At 33.7% G+C, this 22,057-nt stretch overlaps 1 protein-coding gene across 1 annotated transcript in view; it reads left to right on the forward strand.

Moving 5' to 3' along the window:
* CSMD3 (CUB and Sushi multiple domains 3) overlaps positions 1-22,057 on the forward strand; it is a 509,139-nt gene that overhangs the window by 278,712 nt on the left and 208,370 nt on the right. The window contains exons 22-24 of the mRNA XM_021706867.1: positions 16,225-16,338; positions 16,828-16,923; positions 18,699-18,902. Coding sequence (XP_021562542.1) covers positions 16,225-16,338; positions 16,828-16,923; positions 18,699-18,902 — 414 coding nt within the window. The remainder of the gene's footprint in view (positions 1-16,224; positions 16,339-16,827; positions 16,924-18,698; positions 18,903-22,057) is intronic.

Here is a 22,057-nt window from a genome sequence, read left to right on the forward strand (position 1 = left end):
ATACAAAATGATTAATTTTCAACTATTTTCCCTTTAAAGACAATCCCAAACACATTTTTCACACAACTTCTTGTAAAAGCCAAATGCTTTTAGGGTTCTGTGAATAAAGTTTTCACGTATAAGTAAAAAGGTTCTTTATAATATGATATGAGATATTGTCATTGGAATTATAGCTTATTAAGTAATTTAGACTGATTCTACACTTCACATCTTCTGGCATGTCTAGACAGCACAAGAAACTTGAATACTTCATCACAGCACAAGGACTTTCATCCCCTTTACAGCAGAAAGATTGTATTATGATTTAACATAATATATCTATCAAATCTTAAAAGGGATTAAATTAACATATGTAAATATACAAGCAGAAGTTTCAGGTCCAGAGGCAGAGCCTCAAGCATCAATAGGCTCATTGCTTATCAAACAGTGATACTAATCCAAATAAGTTTTGCATGTACACCAAGTTAAAAAAAAAAAGTCTCACGTACCTTTCAGCTATATATGTATACAGAATTTTATTTCTGGTCAAAAGTATCTTTATATGAAAAATTTAAATATATCAGTGTTTACAAAGTCTAGAATTTTCATTTGTAAGTTTCTCAGCTATTAGTACTGTGATTTGCACATAATAAGTAGTAATTAATTTCATTAAGGCATGACTATTTGGAGTAAAATTATAGATGAATATTAGGGGCTTTTGATAATGATGATGACAATACTGATACTGTCAAAAGTCAGCGATAAAGATGACAACAGTGATGGTAATGATGTTAAAACAGACATAATGAGATGTGTTACTCTAGTTGTACTCTAGTCCCTTCCCAGGCTAGCATAAGTTATTTTTTTCTTTTAGTTAGTTATGGACAATGCAATTTAAGACTGTTTATGAAAAGAAAAACATTAACTATCAAAGAAAAACTTTGGGAAAATTAAAACAATAAATAAGACCGTTTGTCCACTAGTGCAGTTGAACGTGTTCCATGAGCAATATATATTTTGTAGATTTATTTCAGTATCTCCTTCATGATCCATTCTGTGTGTATGTACCCTCTGAGATGGTTAAGGGACTATAAAGATATATATAGCAGCCGGGCTCGGTGGCTCAGCCTGTAATCCCGCGCTTTGGGAGGCTGAGGTGAGTGGATTGCCTGAGCCTGCGTGTTCGAGACCCACCTGGGCAACTTGGCGAGACCTCATCTCTACAATAAATCAAGAAATTAACTGGGCATGGTAGTGTACGCCTGTAGTTCCAGCTACTGGAAGGCTGAGGCGGAAGGATCGCTAGAGCCTAGCAGGTCGAGGTTGCAGTGGCTGGAAGCGGTCACTGCACTCCAGTCTGGGTGACAGAGTGAGACTCCAATGCAAAAAAAAAAAAAAAAAAAGATATATATAGAGCATCTGATAAATTGGACCAAATGACTGCCAAGATCTCCCCAACACTGGTATCCTATTACTCTTATTTGTTTCCATTGATGATTTCTTATTTGTTTCTGCTAAGATTATTACTATTGTTGCTGATCATAAGTTTTGACAATGTTATAAAAACGTGACTAATTTTATCTATTTATAAAATCATATATTAATTTAAAAATTTTTAAGAGACGAGATTAGAAAGGTAAGAGGATAATTATAAAGGAAAGGTGTATTTTGGGGGTGTGTGTGTGAGTGGTAGTACATATATTATTTTCCTACTAGGCAAAATACTTTACAGATTAATCTTGACAACAATCCTAAGGAGTGGGTATTATTTTGCAGATTCAGAAAAAAGTTTCAGAAAAGTTTAGTTGCTTGTTCAAGGTCACACAAACAGTAAATTGCAAAATTTTTCAAACCTGGGCTTGTAGGACTGTAAATTCCAAGCTCTTTTTAACTACCATCTTACTCTGTAATAATTGTGAAAATAAACATTACTTAGTAGGTTTGGTTACTTCTCTGAATTGTAAAATCTATTCCTAAAAGTGCTAAGAGTCTACAGAACATTTTACACCTTATTTATTGAGAATACATTTTATATAAATGATGTGTGTATTTTCAAGATAACAAAAATTATTGATGATGGCTAAATAATAATTTGGCCCTTGAAAATAAATGTATTTATAAAAATATTTTCCCCATCTTTCTCAACCAAATATCCAAAAAATAACACACTCCTTTATTCTAGTTTAGATTCTTTATTATATATCTTTTTTTTTTTTTTTTTGAGTTGGTGTCTCACTCTGTCACCCAGACTGGAGTGTAGTGGCCGCTCCCAGCCACTGCAGCCTCGACCTGCTGGGTTCCCTCCAGCGATCCTTCCACTTCAGCCTTCCAAGTAGCTGGAACTACAGGGACGCGCTGCCACACCCGGCTAATTTTTGATTTATTGTAGAGATGAGGTCTCGCCAAGTTGACCAGGAGAGTCTCGAACCTGCGGGCTCAGGCAATCCACTCACCTCAGCCTCCCAAGGCGCAGGATTACAGGCTGAGCCACCGAGTCTGGCATTATTATGTATCTTAATTATTGGATTTGGCTGTAATAAGATTTTCTCAGTGCTTCTTTTTTTCACTTATTTTTTTATTTATTATTAATTTTTTTATTTTAAAAATGTGGGGTACAATTCAGGGATAGATATAAAAATTGTCATTGTACAGGCAAAGTTTGGGCCTTACTCTGGTCCTCACTTCACCTGGTTTGAGATCAGATAACCTTATTGATGAAGTGTGTCCCCCACCAGCAGTTTCCCACCACTGCTAAGCCATCATCAGTATCTCAGTGACTTTCAACACAACTTGTTCGACAACAGACCCCCCTCTGCTGCTGTGCTCTAGAGGGTAATGATTAAAAGACTAGGTTCAAATCTTTGGTCTTTTCCTTGCTAGTTTAGTAAGTTTTTAATTGTCTTAACCTATATAAGTCTCTGGTATTTTTAATGTGTAAAATGGAGATAATAGTGATACGGATTTTTCAGGTGGGCCTGGGTTTTGAGAATGTCAGCTCAATGGGTTGGCCAGTCAAGCCCCAGAGAAAGTCAATGTGAGGGACTGGCAAGCCTAGCCCTGGAAGTGTCGGCTCTAATGGGCTGGCAAGCCAAACCCTGAGCGTTGCTGATTTGGTGGGCTGGCAAGCCTGGCCCCTCTAGTGTGTCAGCTTCAGAGTCTCTCCTTCCAGCAGCTATCCTGGTTCAGTCGCACTGCTGGCTAGCAAGCCAGCCTCTGGGGTGCACAGCTCTTTGGCACTGATGATCTTCAGGTTAGGGTTCTTGTCTCATGTCCAGGGGGAATGAGTGACACGGATGGCCAGAAAGTGAGAAAGCTGAACTTATTGAGAGGACAGAAAAAGGTCCCACACTGGGAGGGGACTGAGAAGGTTGCTGATTTGGAGCTGAAACCTCGTACTTATGTAGCCCTAAGACTGAGCTGATTGACTGTGAGCTTATTGATTGGCACTAGCTGTTCTGATTGGTTAGTACTAAGGACCAATCAGCAGGAGGTAGGGGCCTAATGGTGAGTTGATTGGTCAGTACTTGGCAGCAAGCTGATTGGTCAGTACTAAGGACCAATCAGCAGGAGGTAGGGGCCTAATGGTGAGTTGATTGGTCAGTACTTGCTGAATGGTCATTTTTCTATCCCAGCAGTGAGTAGTTAAGCTCTAGCTTGAGAGGCTTGCAGGGAACTTATTTACCAACATGAGTGTATCAGTCCAGAGGCCTGCTGGAAATTTGCTACATTGTTATCAGAGGACCCATCCTATCTATCTGTCTAACCTTTCTCTAGTTATCTCCTCTCTCAATAGTGCCTATCTCAAGGGGTTTTTTGAGAATCAATCTAGTTGATATTTACAAAGAACTTTGCACCTATAGTAAGTTTAATAGTATCTATTTAGCATTATACTTTTTATAGGTATATTTTTATTCATCTAGTAAATAAATACCAGAAAGCCCATGTTCTCAATTTCTAGAAGCAGCAAATTTTCTCACTTTAATTAAGAATTATTAATGGACACTGGTCTAGGAAAATGAATACAGAGTATGGTGAAATCATATCTATAATAAGAATAAGTGAGCTTGGGATTCCGTCATTTATACAAATGAACAGGTATGACTCCCAATGAGGTGAGGCCCAAGTTAAAGAGATGACTAATGATTTTTTGAAAAAGTTGAGAGCCTCTTTAAATGTGTAACCTTATGATGCAGCCCTTCATCTGTCCTAAAATGGCTATAAATTCTGACAGTCAAAGATTCTTTAGGCAGTGGAACTTTGAGAGTTGAGGGGTTCAGGGTGCTGTGCCTGCAAAACAGGCTTGGCACAGCACATATGGTAGGCTATATGCAGAGTGAAGCCAAAGGATTCAGTGAAAGCAAGATCTTGAGTTTCAGCTTGATGTTAAATAGTGTGCCAGACTCTCATCTATAAAACAGAGAAGCAGAGCTTCTCTAACTGAAGCAGGAGGTAGGGAGGCCAGGAACCAAATCCACAAAGTAGCCTTCTCACTTCTGGAGGTAGCCTTCAGAGTTACTTGCTATAGTAATTTCATAAAAGTAACTCTCACCAAAAACTACATTAAATGTTTGATCAGTTGAATTTTATCCCATTTTAGTCTCCCCACCTTCAAAAGATTCATTTGTTTTCATAAATATATGACATTAAAAATAAAATTGGGTTTAGGGATTTTTATACACAAAGAGTGTCTTTAGTGACACATAAGTCAAATGAATGCATAGACTTTGTTTAGATCCTGATTTGATCAAACTAACTGTAATAAGACTCTTTTTTGAGAAAACCAGGCAAACGAAAACAAGGAATGGTTATTAAATGAAATAAAGAATATACAACTAATTTTATTGGATCTTGTAATTATATTGTGGCTATTTTTTTTAGGTCCTTATTTATCAGAGATAAATACTGAAGCATCAATGGAAAAAAAAAAGGATATGATGCTGGAATGTGCTTTAAAAAGTACTCCCTGGTTGGGGACAAGAGAAAGAAAGGGACAAATGAAACAAGACTGGCATAATGTTGAAAAGTTTTGAAACTGAGTGATGGGTTCATGGATGTTTATTTTACCATTCTGTTATTTGGTACATGTTTGAAAATGTCCATAGTAAAAAAAAAAAAATTAGCCAGGCTCGATGGCTCAGCCTGTAATCCCAGCGCTTTGGGAGGCTGAGGTGAGTGGATTGCCTGAGCCCGCGGGTTCGAGACCTGCCTGGGCAGCGAGACCTCATCTCTACAATACATCAAAAAATCAGCCGGGCGTGGTAGCGCGTGCCTGTAATTCCAGCTACTTGGAAGGCTGAGTATCAGCGGAGCCCAGCAGGTCGAGGCTGCGGTGGCCAGGAGCGGCCACTGCACTCCAGTCTGGGTGACAGAGTGAGACTCCAACTCAAAAAAAAAAAAAAAATTCATTAATTTAAGTTATAGTCTGTAAGAGAATATTTTCCTGACCTAAATCTGTCTGACCTAGTTGGGATCTGGCAGACATATTCTGCCAAATGTGTAGGAAAAAAATCTTAAAGATGATTAAAGAAGAACATTCATCCAAATTGAAAATGAGTTTTAAAAAAAAGTGTTAATAAACTTTAAACTTTTTATTTTACTTTCCTGTTTTAATTCTTTTAAACATGCGATCCAATTGTTTATTTTGTTTTTCTTGATTTCATTGCTTTTAAACACCAAATTAATTCTCAGCTGCTAGGAAGTGTTACAACTGCCAAATTGCAGATAAGCTGCTGGCTTGCTGTTGAATAGATATTTGCTTCTGGAACAATTAAAGAAAATTGAACTATATTTGCTATAAGATGGTTTTTGCAATGTCTATGCATTTAAAATATGTCAAGTCAGCAGTATTGAAATGCTGGTGGTAGGCAAATGGTCACAATATAGACAGGAAGCCAGCTTTAGAGTAACCTGAAAGCAGGTATTATGGATTTAGTCAGTAAACCTAGTTTATGGGTTGACAAAAGTATCACACAAAAACTTGCTTACAGGAAGATAAATTAAGACCCCATTTACTGTTGAGTTCAAAGCAAACCTAGATTCCTAGAGGTACTAAATTGCCAGATAATTGAGTACCACAGTCAGATACACAGATTTTTAGATAACATCTTCTATTTCCTAATTATTACAAAATAGTAATATATATTAAGATTTTGGTATACTTATTTTCAGAGCCAAAATGATCTCTTTGTACCTTATGAGTTGCTGACCTATCACTTCTAGATTTTGTTTTGCTCTAAGGCAAAACTGGCCCTAGCATCTAGAGTGGAGCCAAGCTTCTGCATGGAGATTTAAAATGCTATATTAGTGCAAAGCACCTCATTGTGAGTTAACAGTTGACTATTACTGAGCTGTAATAATGATGTAGAAAATATGAAAGTTTCCAAACTTTCTGAAGTTTTTCTTGTTCCAATTTCCAGAGTTTTCAGGCATTCCTGAGATGCCTGGAACCAGAAGTGTTTTAGATTTGGACTATCTTGGATTTTGGAATATTTATAATAAGATATCTTGGGGATGGGACCCAAGTCTAAACACAAAATTTACTTATGTTTCATGTACACTTTTTACACATAGCCTGAAGGTAATTTCATACAACGTTTTTAATAATGTACATGACCAACCTATGAGGTCAGGTGTGGAATTTTCCATTTGTCATGTTGATAAACAAAAAAATTTGAATTTTGGAGTACTTGAATTTTGGATTTTCAGAATAGGAATGCTCAAACTGTATGTCAATTAATGCAATTTCTACAGAAATTTTTCCAGTGCTAGATTGCATTTTAAAAATCAGTAGCACACTTTTATTTGATCTGCTACTGATTTTTAAAATTCTGTCTTGTGCTTTTCAGAGTACATTTTTGTAACACTAAAATTTTATTTACTTATTTTTTATAAAATTGAAGTTTTGTTTTGTTTTTGTTTGTTTGCTTGTTTTGAGTTGGAGTCTCACTCTGTCATCCAGACTGCAGTGAGTGGCCACTCCTGGCTACCGCAGCCTTGACCTGCTGGGCTCTGGTGATCCTTCCACCTCAGCCTTCCAAGTAGCTGGAACTACAGGCGCGCACTATCATGTCCAGCTAGTTTTTTGATTTATTGTAGAGATGAGGTCTCGCCAAGTTTCCCAGGAGGGTCTCGAACCCGCGGACTCAGGCAATCCACTCACCTCAGCCTCCCAAAGCGCAGGATTACAGCCTGAGCCACCGAGCCCGGCTAAAATTGAAGTTTTAATTGAAAACTTGGTAATCATTTTTAAATGAGAAGACCTTTAAAATCATGATATACAAGTGACATAATGATTCCAAAATGCAGCCTGGTATCTATGTACACAATAAGTGCTTTCATAGTTCACAGTATAAAAATATAGACAGCAAAGACTCCTGCATGGTGTGTTATTGACTTAAAAGGGAAGCCTTTTGCATGCATAAAAGTGTCTAACATTTTGTCTTGAAATAGTCATTTGAGATGAAAATACGAGGCAAAATTTGTATAAAAGTAGTCAAACTTTTTGATAACTCATGTCACCAAGTCTTTTTTATGATTTTACACATAATCAAGTGTGATTACTTTTTATTATCTTTTCAATTTTTGTTCTGTTAGTAGTGTGAGTGCATATGTGCATTTTTATCTGTGCTGTGTTGGTGGATAAAGTAAGCTGAGCAAAACAAGTGTGGCTTCTTAACTTTTAACAGAGTGTCAAACCAGCTGAGTGCCTAATATAGTCATCAAAATAAACTAGAATACAAAAGAATGTGTAGATTTTGGAAAATAGGTCACTAGCATGTTGAAAATAAAGCTGAGATTTAATAGGGATTTTTTTTTTTATTCCTTTTTTTTCTGTCCACACTCCCTTCTGTGTGAGTCATTTACTTTGTGATGGCGTTTCAATGACTTTTCAAAGGCTTAAGATGGATGGAGTAAACAAAAACAAGAATGGAATACACTCTCACCTTGCTCCCTTTTTCTCAGCCCCAATGGGAAGCTGATAATAATATTTTCCTTTTCCACTCAAAGTATACAGAGAAGTAACCATTTTGAAGTCATAGACAAATTAATCTTGATTAAAATAGTTGGAATACTCATCCAGCCCAGTTGGTTCTATTCTAAATATGGATGTCTAGAAAGCAGACAGTGAGGATATGCTAACATTGAAGGCCAATTAAATTTTGCTTAAGCCGGGCTCAGTGGCTCAGCCTGTAATCCCGCGCCTTTGGGAGGCTGAGGTGAAGGGATTGCCTGAGCCCGTGGGTTCGAGATCCGCCTGGGCAGCGAGACCTCATCTCTACAATAAATCAAAAAATCAGCCGGGCGTGGTAGTGCGTGCCTCTAATTCCGGCTACTCGGAAGGCTGAGGCGGAAGGATCGCCGGAGCCCAGCGGGTCGAGGCTGCGGTGGCCAGGAGTGTCCACTGCACTCCAGTCTGGGCAGCAGAGTGAGACTCCAACTCAAAAAAAAGCAAACCAAAAAATCAAAAAAAAAAAAATTTTTTTTTGCTTAGCAGTAAACATTCAGGCTGAATTAGAAGCATATATCAACAAAGCTGAATTACTATTAATGGTAACTAATATGTATTACTTTGTCTCAGGCACTGTTCTAAGTTTTTTATAAGTATCAATTGATGTAATATTCACATCAATCCTAGGAGGTTAGGTATTTTATTATCCCTATTTTACAGATGAGGAAACTGAGGCATGGAAAGGTAAAGTAATGTTTTCATGTGGTTCATCCTGTATTCAGTCCTGGAGAGTCTTATTCCAGAATTTGGATTCTTAACTCTTCATTAGGCAGTTTAATGAAAGGCCCTGTTGTCATGGGACATTTCAGAACCAAAACAATAGTCCTAAATCTTCTCTGCTATAGATGCTGGCTATCTTTAGTTTGCTTCATCCATTCTTTCACAGAGCAAAAAGACTTTGTCACTTTAGTGCCTTGGTGCCATTATTAATATAGAAATGCCCCTCTGATTACTTGAACTACCACTTTCTAGAGAGACCCACTAACCTTTCTTTCCCCACCAAATTTGAACCCTTTCACATCAAAATAAGTTTAAATTAAACCTGAATTTAGCATACCATTGGGATACTCTGAGAATGATTCCCTTCTTCTAAGAGAAAATGGAAAAACAAAAGAAATCCTTTTTATTTGCATAAATTAAATTTTCATTTTTAATTCAATATCTTCAATTCTGATTATTGAATTTGCAGTAATCATGTCCATATTTATTTTGTTATCCTTATTTAAAGTTAATTAATTACTAAATCAGTGAGCCTTTATATAATTTGCTAGCTAGTTATTTTGATGGCACATAAAGTAAATGTGACTCCCCAAAGTTTCTGGTTTGTTAAGCAGTGTGAAGAAGAAATTATCATTCACTCATTTAAAAATGGAAGATCTACTGTGATGGGTTTTGCAGTAGGGAAGAGAGATTGAGCTCGACTTCTGATAATCAACAAGAAAAAGTGGGAATTTAGAGACAAGAAGTAGGACGGAGTCAGTAGATGGAAAATGACTAAGAGGAAAGATCAAGGATCAGGGGGATTCTGTCCAAATGAACTTAAAAGAACTGCTACTGAAGACAAGCCAGAGTGATCCAACATCTCCTGGAGCATGGTGGGGGTTGACAACGAGCATAATCAGATATCGAGGGAAGGGGATCTTGTCTAAACCACCTTGACAGGATTCTTGTTAAAATTGGACAACGCAAAAAAAGACATGGAAGCAAAAAAGTCAAGGCCTAGTTAGGAAGAAGATTTGGAAGAGCCTGATTAAACTTTGATCCAGGAGAGACTCTGTCAGCAGTGGTGGAACTTTTCATTAGTATTGCAGTGTAGAGTTTAGTGCAGACGGGAGCCTTAACTTCTTGTTAGTCTGATTATTCATGTTCTATTCATGCACACCTCTGTGAGTACTTGTCCACTGTCGTGTGTGATGTCTTATTTAGGCACCCACCATGCTGTGCTTCACAGTAGTGCTTCAGGATGACTGTTGGTCTGTGTTGAGAATCATATCAATTTAGTTATGTAAATGCTCAGGAGTTTCTTCATGCCATCACAGGTACTTATTGATTTATGTCTGGGATGACTTAATTAAGCAGAGTGAACAAAGTCTCAGAAATCGAACAAATACGGCTAAAGGAAAAATAATTTGACAGGGTTTGGTGTAGAATAGGAAACAAACGTTTACTGAAACAGTTAATGAAGTCTTCTTAGTCAGTGAAACCCTGCCTTTCTATCTTGATTGGATATGATATTGTAAAAATTAAATATCTAATAAAACTTGCTTTGTATACATAGAAGAATAGATGTACACACTGCCTTGTCTCAATTTGAGTTTGTCTGTCTATGGAGGAGCAAACAAAGTAGGACAAAACTTTAAAGTTGGGAAAAACATTCTAGCAATCTGCTCTAAATCAGTGGTTTCTGTAAATAATTTAAACAGACTTTCTAAGTGATTTTTTAAAATCAACATTATTGTAGATCCTGAATGTTAGATCTTTGTCAGATGTAGAGTTGGCAGATATTTTTTTCCCATTCTATGGGCTGTCTTTCCACTTTCTTAATGGTTTCTTTTGCTTTGAAGAGGTTTTTCAGTTTGATGAGGTCCCACTTGTCAATCTTATTTCTTATGAAATGGGCTTTTGATCAGGAATTGGTTACCCATTCCAAATTCTGTAAGGGCGTCTCCAGCATTTTCTAAGATTCTTATAGTTTAGGGTTTTACATTTAGGTCTTTGATCCATTTAGAGTTGATTTTTGTGTATGGTGATAGGTGGGGGGTCCTGTTTCATTCCTCTGCATGTGGTCAACCAGTTAAATATGCAACACTCCTATTGAAAAGAGGGGGAAATATATGAATAAACACTTCTCAAAAGAAGACATGGGAGCAATCAACAGATGCACAAAAAAATGCTCAGACTCACTAATCATTAAGGAAATGTAAATCAAAATCACAGTGAGATACCAACTAACTGCAGTCAGAATGACCATGATTAATAACTCAAAAAACAATAAATGCTGGAGAGGATGTGGAGAAAAGGGAACACTTCTACACTGTTAGAGGGAGTGTAAACTAATACAACCTCTCTGGAAAACAGTATGGCTATTTCTAAAAGATCTAAATATTGGCCTTCCATATGATCCAGCAATCCCCCTTCTGGGAATATATCTGAAGGTACTCAAATCATTCTACAAAAAAGATAACCGCGCACACATATATTGCAGCACTATTCACAACAGCAAAAACATGGAACCAACCCATCAAAAGTGGATTGAATTAAAAAAATATGATACATATACATGATGGAATATTACCCAGCCATAATAAAGAACAAAAGTACGGACATCACTGCATTGAATGGGTTTAGAGTCCATCATACTCAGTTATCTATCACAGAAACAAAGAACTGGGTACCACATGTTCTATAATACAACATGAAAGAGATTGGCAGTAGCAGATCCCTGCCGAGGGGAGGGGGGACACATAGCATTAATAAGGGTACCTGATCCCAAACCAGGTGAAGCGAGGACCAATGGGAGGCCCAAGCCTCACCTGTACAATGACCACATGGGTACCTAACTGAATTGTACCCCACATCTTTAAAATAAAAAAAGAAAAGAAATCTGTTTATATATTTCTTAAAAATGTAGTCTGGAACGTCCCAAATGTTGCCTAGTAGAGGTTAGAGGAATTAATTTAAAGAATGAATTTAAATGATTAGTATAGCAATAATCTTCATGGAGAGATGAACCCACAGTACCTTGTTGTTGGGTTTTAATTTAATTGGCCAACCTTTGTTAATCTTTTCATAGGCAGAAGACAGGTAAGCTGCCAAATCAACATACAAGTAGAATTAACAGGGTCTAAGAGCAAGGATCTTGTCTGTATTGGTCACCTTTTTAATGCTAGCATTCAAACCAGTTCCTTATACATTATCAAATAGAATCAATTAATATAAGTTGAATTAATAAACTCTTGTCAAATATAATGTATAGAAAATTAGAGGCTCAGAAGTAGTTTCAGGCATAAAAGTAGATTATTTGCACAGGCTTGTTTGTAGGGATATTTTACATGTTTACTTTCCCCTTATTGGTTTCATTTTTCTAGCTTGCTGTAATACATATAGCACTATAAAATTGAATTTTTCTTTAACAAAACAAAGTTTAAAATGTAATCTTTGACATTCATTATACTTAAAGAAGAAAAAAAAATTCTCTTTAGGAATAGCTTGATGTGTAAAACCTACCCTCATAGCCTGAGAACAAAGTGCTTTTACTATTTACATGCACATCGCCAGAGAAAAGGAAAGAACCTTGGCTCTGAGATGCAGGGAATGCTGTGTCTCTACTTGGAAACTAAAAACAGACTAGAGAGCTTGCTAATCAAGTGAAAGGCATAATCAGCATAGACAGGATTAATGTAGTCCTAGAAATGAAAAGGTGGTCCAGCTATTAGGTTGAGGAATTAGTATCTGGGTCAATGTTTAAAAGGTTATTTTTAAAAGAGAGCAGAATCATGACTCTCTACAAATATAAAATATACTTATATCAAAAGGATGACTTAACTTCTTTTTAAATAATGAGAAACTCAGTTGGATGTCATAATATTTCAAAAGAGAATTCTAATAACCATGTGATAGATAGTTGATGGTTAAATTTGATAGTTACATAGATACATAGATAACACAAATGCTAAAATGAATTTACAAGTAGATGCAAAACAGGTCTGTCCACTGAAGAGCAACCCATTGCGTTATACCACAGCCCCCATAAACACAAATGTTAGGTTAAATCCAAGTAGGGCTTCCAAAATGTTAGATCAAACCTGCTGGGGGTGTCTGTGACCCCCAGAGGTTGTGTCTGGTTTGTTATCCAATGCCTCATGAAATATGTGAAGAATTGCAGAGAAGTTAGATTGGAAAATGTAGTTTATTTAGAAAGTGAGAGAGAGAGAGAGAGAGAGAGAGAGAGAGAGGAGATTCACCTCCACAAGGTGGGAGAGGACATAGTTCAAAGAGCCACATGGACACTTCAGAGTTTAATAAAGCAATGGTGATAGCTATTTAAAGTTGAATGCCTTTTAAACCTTCCTTCTGTTGGGGGTAGATCATTAAGGTGATTGGGTTGGTGGTCTGCTCCACGTTATCATGGAGGGCAGGGAAGCATGGGTACTGGCGTCAGATGCTGGACTGCAGGCAGATGCTGGACTGCAGGCAGATAATGGACTGCAGGCAGATGAGTGGGTTAGTCACAAGGCTTCGGCTATATTTAAGGGATCTGTCATGAAGGACAGGAAGAGGCTGATTGGTTAACTTGTTTACAAAACAAACTGGGAATGGGTTGTAAAACAATTATCAATAGCTACCTCTGGTTCAGCTGGTTCTGTCCTTGGCTAGTGATTAGGGGGTAAATTAAAGTGAGCAACTAGAAAAACATGACCGATCTAGACAATATTAAAATGATTGCTCTTTGGCTATATTGATATGTTATGTCCTTTCAACAGGTGACTTCGGTTTGCTAAACGACTTGCTTTCCAAAACAACCAGTAATTTTTTTTCCACTTTAAAATCTGATACAGTTTTTTTTAAACATCAATTTCAATCAGGAAAAGGTTGACTTTGGCTATTCTGAACATTTAAGAAGCTGAAGACTTACTGATGTTGCAGCTGAAAAGTAAAAGTAAACAACAGCAACAACAATAACTTATATAAATTAAGACAAAACAGGGTAGTAAACCTGAAGGTTACCATTTAATTCTTAAGATTTCTGATTGAGGAGGAGGGATTTAGTTCAGAATTATAACATATTAGTTTAATGAGACAATAGTTAATATGATAATGTGTAGGAAATCAAATCACTATGTGAATGTTCTTGATTCTTTATGCTACAATATAACTTATTAAACATGTACTTTAAAATTTTATCTTTAATATAATGATTCAATATCCCCTCAGACTAACTTTTTTCTAATGAAAGCTATTTTTAATTTAAAAGTTCAATTGCCCATATTAATGTAGTTAGATTGCAGTTAGAGAAAAGTGGCTGGCTCATTGCTTAATAAGGCAAGATTCAGTTCTCTACTCCCCTACCCCATCCTTCACAGCTCTCAGCTGAGTTAATAACTAAAACAAATTACAAGCACAAATTACTAGCAACACTTAAAAGAGCATGCCCTACAGTTTTCTATACTTAACATGATACAAAAATGTGATGTTAATGACTGCATTATTAAGTTATATCTCAGCATATTCAGCTTATAGTTGACACAAAACTCTATCTGTAAAGAAGCAACAATTGAGAAGAAGCCTAAAGACAAAATAAAGGAATGCTTTTTTGCTATTTATTTTTCAGAAAAGCTCTTGGAATAACTGTATTTTGGTATTTTAGGTGCCTGTAAATGCAACAATTTGCAGGGAAATTGGGCATGTTTTCCAATGGAAAGCAAGAGTTAAAGGATGCTGAATTTTAATTTTTTCTTAATGACTTCTCAAAAAGATCAGAGAAAGAGATATCTGTCAAGATCCTTGCTTGATAGAGCAAAGCTCCTGTGATTAGATTTAGTGTGTGATTTTTTTTTCTTCTTTTCTTTCCTTCCTTCTTTCTTTCTTTCTTTCTTTCTTTCTTTCTTTCTTTCTTTCTTTCTTTCTTTCTTTCTTTCTTTTTCTTTTTGTCACTTAGTATGGCAATGGCTATATGCTTTGTAATAGAAGCTTTCAAAGACACATTTGAAAACAGAACATCCAAACACCAATCTAAACAAATGCAAAAACAGAAAACAAAACATTTCTTAATTTTTTAAAGTCTTTTTGAAATACCTTGAAATTTGGTGGAAAAAAAATTGAGATATTTTTTGAAAAGGTCTAACTCAAAATTTGTTATATGACTTGTAAACTATTAAAACAATTTACTACATGTATCTGGTTTGGTGGAAACATAAATTTGTTTTCATGACTCATAGAAGATATTTTGTGGAGGATTATTGACAAATTTTAGCACTGCAATGTTCACAAATTGTTCAAAGCAACAATCTTCTAGTGTGTTCATTTTCTTTTAATCCGCAAAGAACTGGACTGAGATCACCAGCTTATTTTATAGGCCAAAAAGCTAAGGTGTAGCTTTGTTTACAGTATTATGTATATACCTCTGTTTATATGCAAAAAGTAGTATGTTTCAAGTGAACCAGCTTATTTTCAAAGAGACCACTGGATAATATCCAAAATCTTGATTTGAAGTGTAAAATATGAATCAGAACTTTAAAAATATATATGTATATATTCCTGCAATGAATAATTTAAGTAATGTGATTTTTAATTTCTAAATATTACCTTACTTTTATATTATTAAATTTTTAAAATAATCACATTCTTTTAAACTCCACAATTTTTCTAATCTATTAAATATTTTAAGGATAATTTTGTTATTCATTTCATTTTTTAAAAAAACACAAAACAAGCTGATTTCTACTCTTGAAGATGGCTTTTTTATTTTGAAGTTATATCTTGGGTAGATTCTGCATGTAATTTTAGAATATAATTAAATGATAAGAAAAAAATGAAGTAAAAAAACATTTATAAAGCTCTCGGTAATTTCTTCAGAACAGTACTTCACCATGAAAGAGTAATCATTTTGTAAAATTTCATAATATCTAAATTGCTGAGAAAACATCAATAATATTTCTTTATTTTGGCAGAAGATTGACAATAAATATTTAGGAATCAATTTAAACTTAGAATGTAAATTAAACAATATTCCTGAAAAGTATTTTGTTGATATTTTTCTAGTGAACCTATTACTCATAATGGAACAGCATTTTAAGGACAATAAAAATTCCCTTTAATTAAAACTTTACCTTATCTAGAAGAGGAGGAAAAAAATTAGAAAAAGGGAAGAGAGTCACAAAGTGAAAAGAATCAAACTACAATTGGGAAAATCCAAAAGCAGTTAGTATAAAGTATTAATCATCAACTTTATGATTTGTGATCTCCATGAAATACTATTCCCATTTATTTTAAAAATACAGTATTCTTAAAATTTGATTGTTTTTAGTCATGGTCACTACTTTATGACCTGAAATACATGTGACAGGAGTACCAACCAATTGGCACCTATCCTCTTTTAAAGGTAGAAAAAAAAAATAGATGACTATTATATTGTAATACTTTGTTCTCTCTCTCCTCCTCTTTCTATTTTTTTGTTTTTTGTTTTCGTTTTTGGATGGTTGGTGATTTGTTTGCTTCTCCTGGTTCCTGTTGCTCAGTGGTGTTTGGCCAGTTTGTATTTTTCCAGACATCACTCCACGATGTTGTTGAGGTGTATGATGGGCCAACTCAGCAATCTTCTCTGTTATCTTCCCTCTCGGGATCCCATTCAGGTATCCTTTAATAGAACTGCCATGCATCAGTTACTGGTTAAAGAGTGACTTGTTATTATTGTAGTGAAAGTTGAGATTTGTGTCATCCATATTAGAAATAAAATAAACTGAAAATAGTATAAAAAAAAATAGAAGCACAACAGTAACTCAGAAGGTTGAGAAAAATATAACCAACTATTTTCTAGGATTGTAATCAAGTAAATATAATATTTAATCACGTAGTCTGTGGTGTTTAATGTAATATAAAATATTTAAGAATTCTTTGAAGAATGAGGCAATATGTCTAAGAATGTAACTAAAACCTTCTGATAAAAAGGTTGCAATTGAAACTGAACCCAAAGAAAATAGATTTTTAGCAGTAGGATATTTTAAAGTAACTTGATAGAACATAGATTGACATTTTCAAATGACAGTATAAGATAATATAATTTGTTAGGCTTACTGAATGAAAATTATTTATGATATCATAGTGTTTGTTTTGTTGAGTAGGAGAATCACTTCCACTGAGTTCAGGTAATCAGATCACAATTCGATTTACTTCAGTTGGACCAATAACAGCTAAGGGATTTCACTTTGTTTATCAAGGTAAGTGACCCTGTAGTCTAGAAACACATAAAGGAATGATATTAATTTCCATGCTGTATCAGAGTTATTGAATATTGAAATCCCCAGATAATAGCTTTTGTAAGCAGTTTTTTCCCCTGTCCCCCATCATTGTCATTTTGATCAAATTAAAATAAGATCTATTGCTTTCATCATCATTCTCAATCTAAATGTCTTATTTTCCTTCCATTCAGCATATTGTTTTCAAAACATCTACTTTTCCTGACAATTCTTCACTCAAAATTTTCTATTTTATCATAGTATAGCATGCTAAACTAAATATGTGCAAATTTTTGTCCTGATGTACTTAGACATGCCAAGGAACTCATTACTCCATTATAAAATTATAGTTTCTCATTCTTTTAGAAGAATGGAAACTTTCTTCACAATTATTAAGGATTTTCATGCAATTAAAAACTTGTTTACATGATTTCTTCTTCCTTTTTTTAGACAAACTTCTATATTATCATTAAAAAAAATTAAGAGCTTTCATTTAAAATATTTTCTTTGAATTATGATTGGTCATGTAGTAGTTCTCCTCAAATGTATTGTTAACTTTATTTGTAAGCAATTTATAAGCATTTGTGATTTGATATTCTTACTAAACATTCTTATCTTGTTTATCAGTTGGCTATAATATTATACTGTTTTGTTTTAAGTAGTACTTCCTCCTGTTAACAATTTGTGGTGTGATTAATTTTTAAAGGCACTATAATAAATTAATAAGTGAATGTATATTTATTTACTCAAGTCACATAGGAGGTATTAATCTATTTAGAATTCATCATATCATTTTTGGGGCTGTTGTCAATCTCTTTAATCACATTTGTTATGTGTTTTAAAAAGAAAAAACATCCTGTTATCATTGTTTTACTAAACCAAAAAAAAAAAAAAAAGGCACAATTAAAGGACATACCTGTAAAATCTAAAAACAATTTCAAATCTGATGTTGTATGATTTTTAATGTAAAAACTTTTATTGTTGTTAATCTGTCTGACTTATATTCTGCTTAGCCTGAATGTGGTTATCTTCATCAATAACAAACATATTTTGAAAACTAAGTTTGTGAACATACTATGAAATTAATAAAGTGCTTTTTGCTTTTATACAATCTATATTTTGAATTAAGAACCAAATCTGAAAAAAATTAAAATTATTCAATGTAATCTGGCACATATTTTTTGAACTTGATATTCCTAGCTTAAAAAGTAAAAAATCTTACAATTTTTATTTCATAAATTGCGATATTTGACTAAAATTATTTTGAAATGTTAATAAGAGTTTGGTAACACACACACAAGAAAACAATACTTAGAATCAGCTGATACTTAGCTGATTCTAAATAAATATCTGATTTATTTAGAAACTCGATATCACCACTCCCCCAAAGCAAATATACCTAGCAAATTTCACAATGCATTTTTAATTCCAACAAATATTTTAATTATTTCCACTTCAATAAATGGAATGTAAACTGGTCTTGTATTATTCTATTATTTGTTGAAAGACTACCTACAAAAAATCAAAAGGATCAAAAAATAAAAATTGTATATTAAAAAATCTTGATGACAATAGCAATATTTATTTTAAATTGTATTTTATTCTGTATGGAATGTAAAACTTTAAGAATATATTGAAATGGTTAGCTCAAATTCTGATGAAAAATGAAGATTTCTTTGTAAATTGTTTAAATAGTTACATTTTGAAATCTGTATTTTTCTACCAAATGTACAATTTAAACAATTATTTTTACACAGCTGTTCCTAGAACAAGTTCTACACAATGCAGTTCTGTGCCTGAACCAAGATTTGGAAGAAGAATTGGCAATGAATTTGCAGTTGGTTCATTGGTTCTTTTTGAATGTAATCCAGGATATATTCTCCATGGATCCCTAGCAATTAGATGTGATACAGTACCCAATTCCTTGGCCCAGTGGAATGATTCCTTACCTACTTGTATTGGTGAGTATATAAATTAGAATGCTTTGTGTATATACTTTATATAAAAATTAACTTTCTTACATCTATGTAGCTTTCATTTCAGATTTAATAATTATGCATTAATTTTTAAATAATGTATTAGGTATGCTCTATTTTAATATGTAAAATAAGTGGAATTTTGTTTCAATTGTCTTGATGATGGAATCAATGAAAAAAGCTTGTGGTGAATTTGCTGAAGTTTTCTTATTTCTTGATTTATGTGAATGAAAATGCATTTACATATTTACAATAACAAAATTCTATGCTACTGTTGTGGAATTATTAGGTACTGCCATCCTTTGAAGTAAATATTATTTTTATTTTTAAAAGTTTATGGAAAGATATATGTGTCAATATGTAAAGAATTTAAATATATTTTAAGCATCTCAGAAGATGATTTTTCTGGATCTATTTCATTTTTTCATCAAAAAATTACACAATATGCTTTAATAAATAAACCTACTTTTCCTTACTCCATTACTTATAGGTATATATACAAATATAAAATGATAAATTTTTCTAATCTCTCACAAATATAGGTGGTAACACCTTGAATGAGTAGAATGCATAGGAATAGCAAAAAGTCTCTTCATTTTGAAGCATATTTTTGCAATACTATATCTAGTTTACATTGGTAAATCATTATGTACAATCTAAAGTTATAGACCTTTTAATAGCTTAGAATCTTATAATGTTTCAGGATAATAATAATGACTTTTTGATTCTTACAGAGATCCATAGACACAGAACATATAAAAAGTATAGAAGTTCTGCTCTTTTCTGTTCCAAGAGCATATCTGGAAATTATTATAACTTTCAAAAATTATATAGCATTTAATTCAAAGAAGAGTAATAAGATATACTCTTAGGTAAAGAAATAATTCTAATGACTTGAGTTATATTGGGTTATATTGATTTGTAACTTGAAAAATAGGTTTTTTTAAAAAAATGATAAGCAAGATTTTGCTCTTTTTAAAATTATCTCACCTTTCCACTCTCCATAGGGAAGACATGGCTACATATATTTATGAACACATCAGACAAACTTATTACGAAATTTCTTTTTAATAACACATTTTGCCATACCTGAAAATAAACTACCTGTGCCAATAGTTTTTATGTTTAACTTTTTAAAACACATTTGTTCACATAATGTTAGTTTACAGGTCATAAAAATAAAATATATTTTTTAAATTGTGAAATAATATAGAACGTTCACTCATTTCTATTGAGGAGAGAGTGAAGGTAAAATCTGTTCATATGCATTCATAGGATATATAATTTGCATAGAACATATCTGATCTAAGTAGATATATTTTTTATCATTTAAGTCAGGATGTTATTGACAATTGTGCTGGGATAGTAGAATAAACTGGGGTTTTAACAAATAAAAAGGAAGGGTTGGATGGTCAATGGTCTTCTGATTTATTTAGAAACTCGATATCACCACTCCCCCAAAGCAAATATACCTAGCAAATTTCACAGTGCATTTTTAATTGCAACAAATATTTTAATTATTTCCACTTAAATAAATGGAATGTAAACTTGTCTTGTATTATTCTATTATTTGTTGAAAGACTACCTACAAAAAATAATTAAAGGACTATAAAGGACTCTAACTTTCTTATCTTTCTGCTAAATAACTTCAAGTTTTAATATGCTTATCATTTACTTAATGCCACTATTTGCCAATGCTATGGTTTGAATGTCTGTGTCTCCTTAAAATTTTTATGCTGAAACTTAATTCCCCATACTGTGGTATTAAGAAGTGGACCTTGGGGAGATGACTGAGTCTTGAGGCCTCCACCCTCATGAATAAGTTAGTGTCTTTATAAAAGAAGTTCAAGGGAGCATATTCAGCTTTTTGCTATGTGATGGCACAGCTGAAGGCACTGTCTATGAAACACTGAGGGAACTCTCACCAGAAACTACATCTGCTGGTATCTTAATCTCAGACTTCCCAGATTTTAGAGCCGTAAGACATACATTTCTGTTGTTTATAAATTACCCAGTCTGTCGTATTTTGTTATGACAGCCTAATGGTCTAAGACAGCCCCATTCCATGCTAAGCAATTTAAATTCATATTACATTTAATCCTCAAGCAAACCTATGAAGAAGTTTCTCTTGGAATTTGCCGATGAATAAACTGAGTCTTAGAGAGGTAGAAGTGGCATAGTATGGGTGGAATGGCGTCATACCACAGCATGAGAAGAATGGAAGCAGAATTAAAACTAAGTTTTTGTTTTAACTTCAAATCCCAAATTAAACTGATAGATTACTGCTCCTCTTTGTGTTCTGACTTATAAGCTATTTCTTTCCCAATTACATTTCTATGTCTCATTTATCACGCAAAATTGCTGACCCTATCAAAGTACATTTCTGACAATCAGTAAGTATAGGAGATAAATCAGTTGGACTTGATGTTCCTCTTGTTTTGTGCCTAACATAGAACTCGGGTTAATGGGACAAGCGTATCTTCCCCTTATAAGTACATATGACTCTCATAAAGACAAAACAGATCATGTTCTTCCATCTGAATCACAGTGTATGTTTGACTCATAAAATAATAATTAATACATCATCCTAAACTAAAAGAATCACGAGCTGAAATAAATGTTTCTATATGTTTTTGCCAAGATTAGTCATACAATATGCATAAATTGGAAATTACATTGCCTTAAATCAGTTTAATAATTTAAGACAAACACATAATAATAATTCTCTTCAGACTCACAATATATTTTTAATCATTTTTCCATAAATATTAAGAATCAATTTTGGCTTCACTTTCATCAATAATTACTTACATAATTTCTGTGTCACTTTTATTGTATTTGTTATGTTGATATTAAAAGAAAATAGCATTGCCATAAAACTAGAAAGTACTTAGATTAAATAGTTGTCTTCATTTAGTCTCATATGCATGATGAAAATTTTTTCAAGATAATCATCTATAGTAAAAACTGAGTGATATGATGACTTATGGAAATTCATAAACTAGCTTATTCATCTTTAAATATCATTGGAAGAAACCATTTATTTCTTTGGTAAGAGTGTTCAGAAAACGTATATATGCCAATAACTGAAATGTAAATTTATGAATTACTCCTTAAAAGTTCTCTTTGTATATTTACTA

This window comes from Carlito syrichta, unplaced genomic scaffold (assembly GCF_000164805.1).
Source record: "Carlito syrichta isolate Samal-C Ts95f unplaced genomic scaffold, Tarsius_syrichta-2.0.1 Scaffold316182, whole genome shotgun sequence".
NCBI classification, from domain to species: Eukaryota; Metazoa; Chordata; class Mammalia; order Primates; family Tarsiidae; genus Carlito; species Carlito syrichta.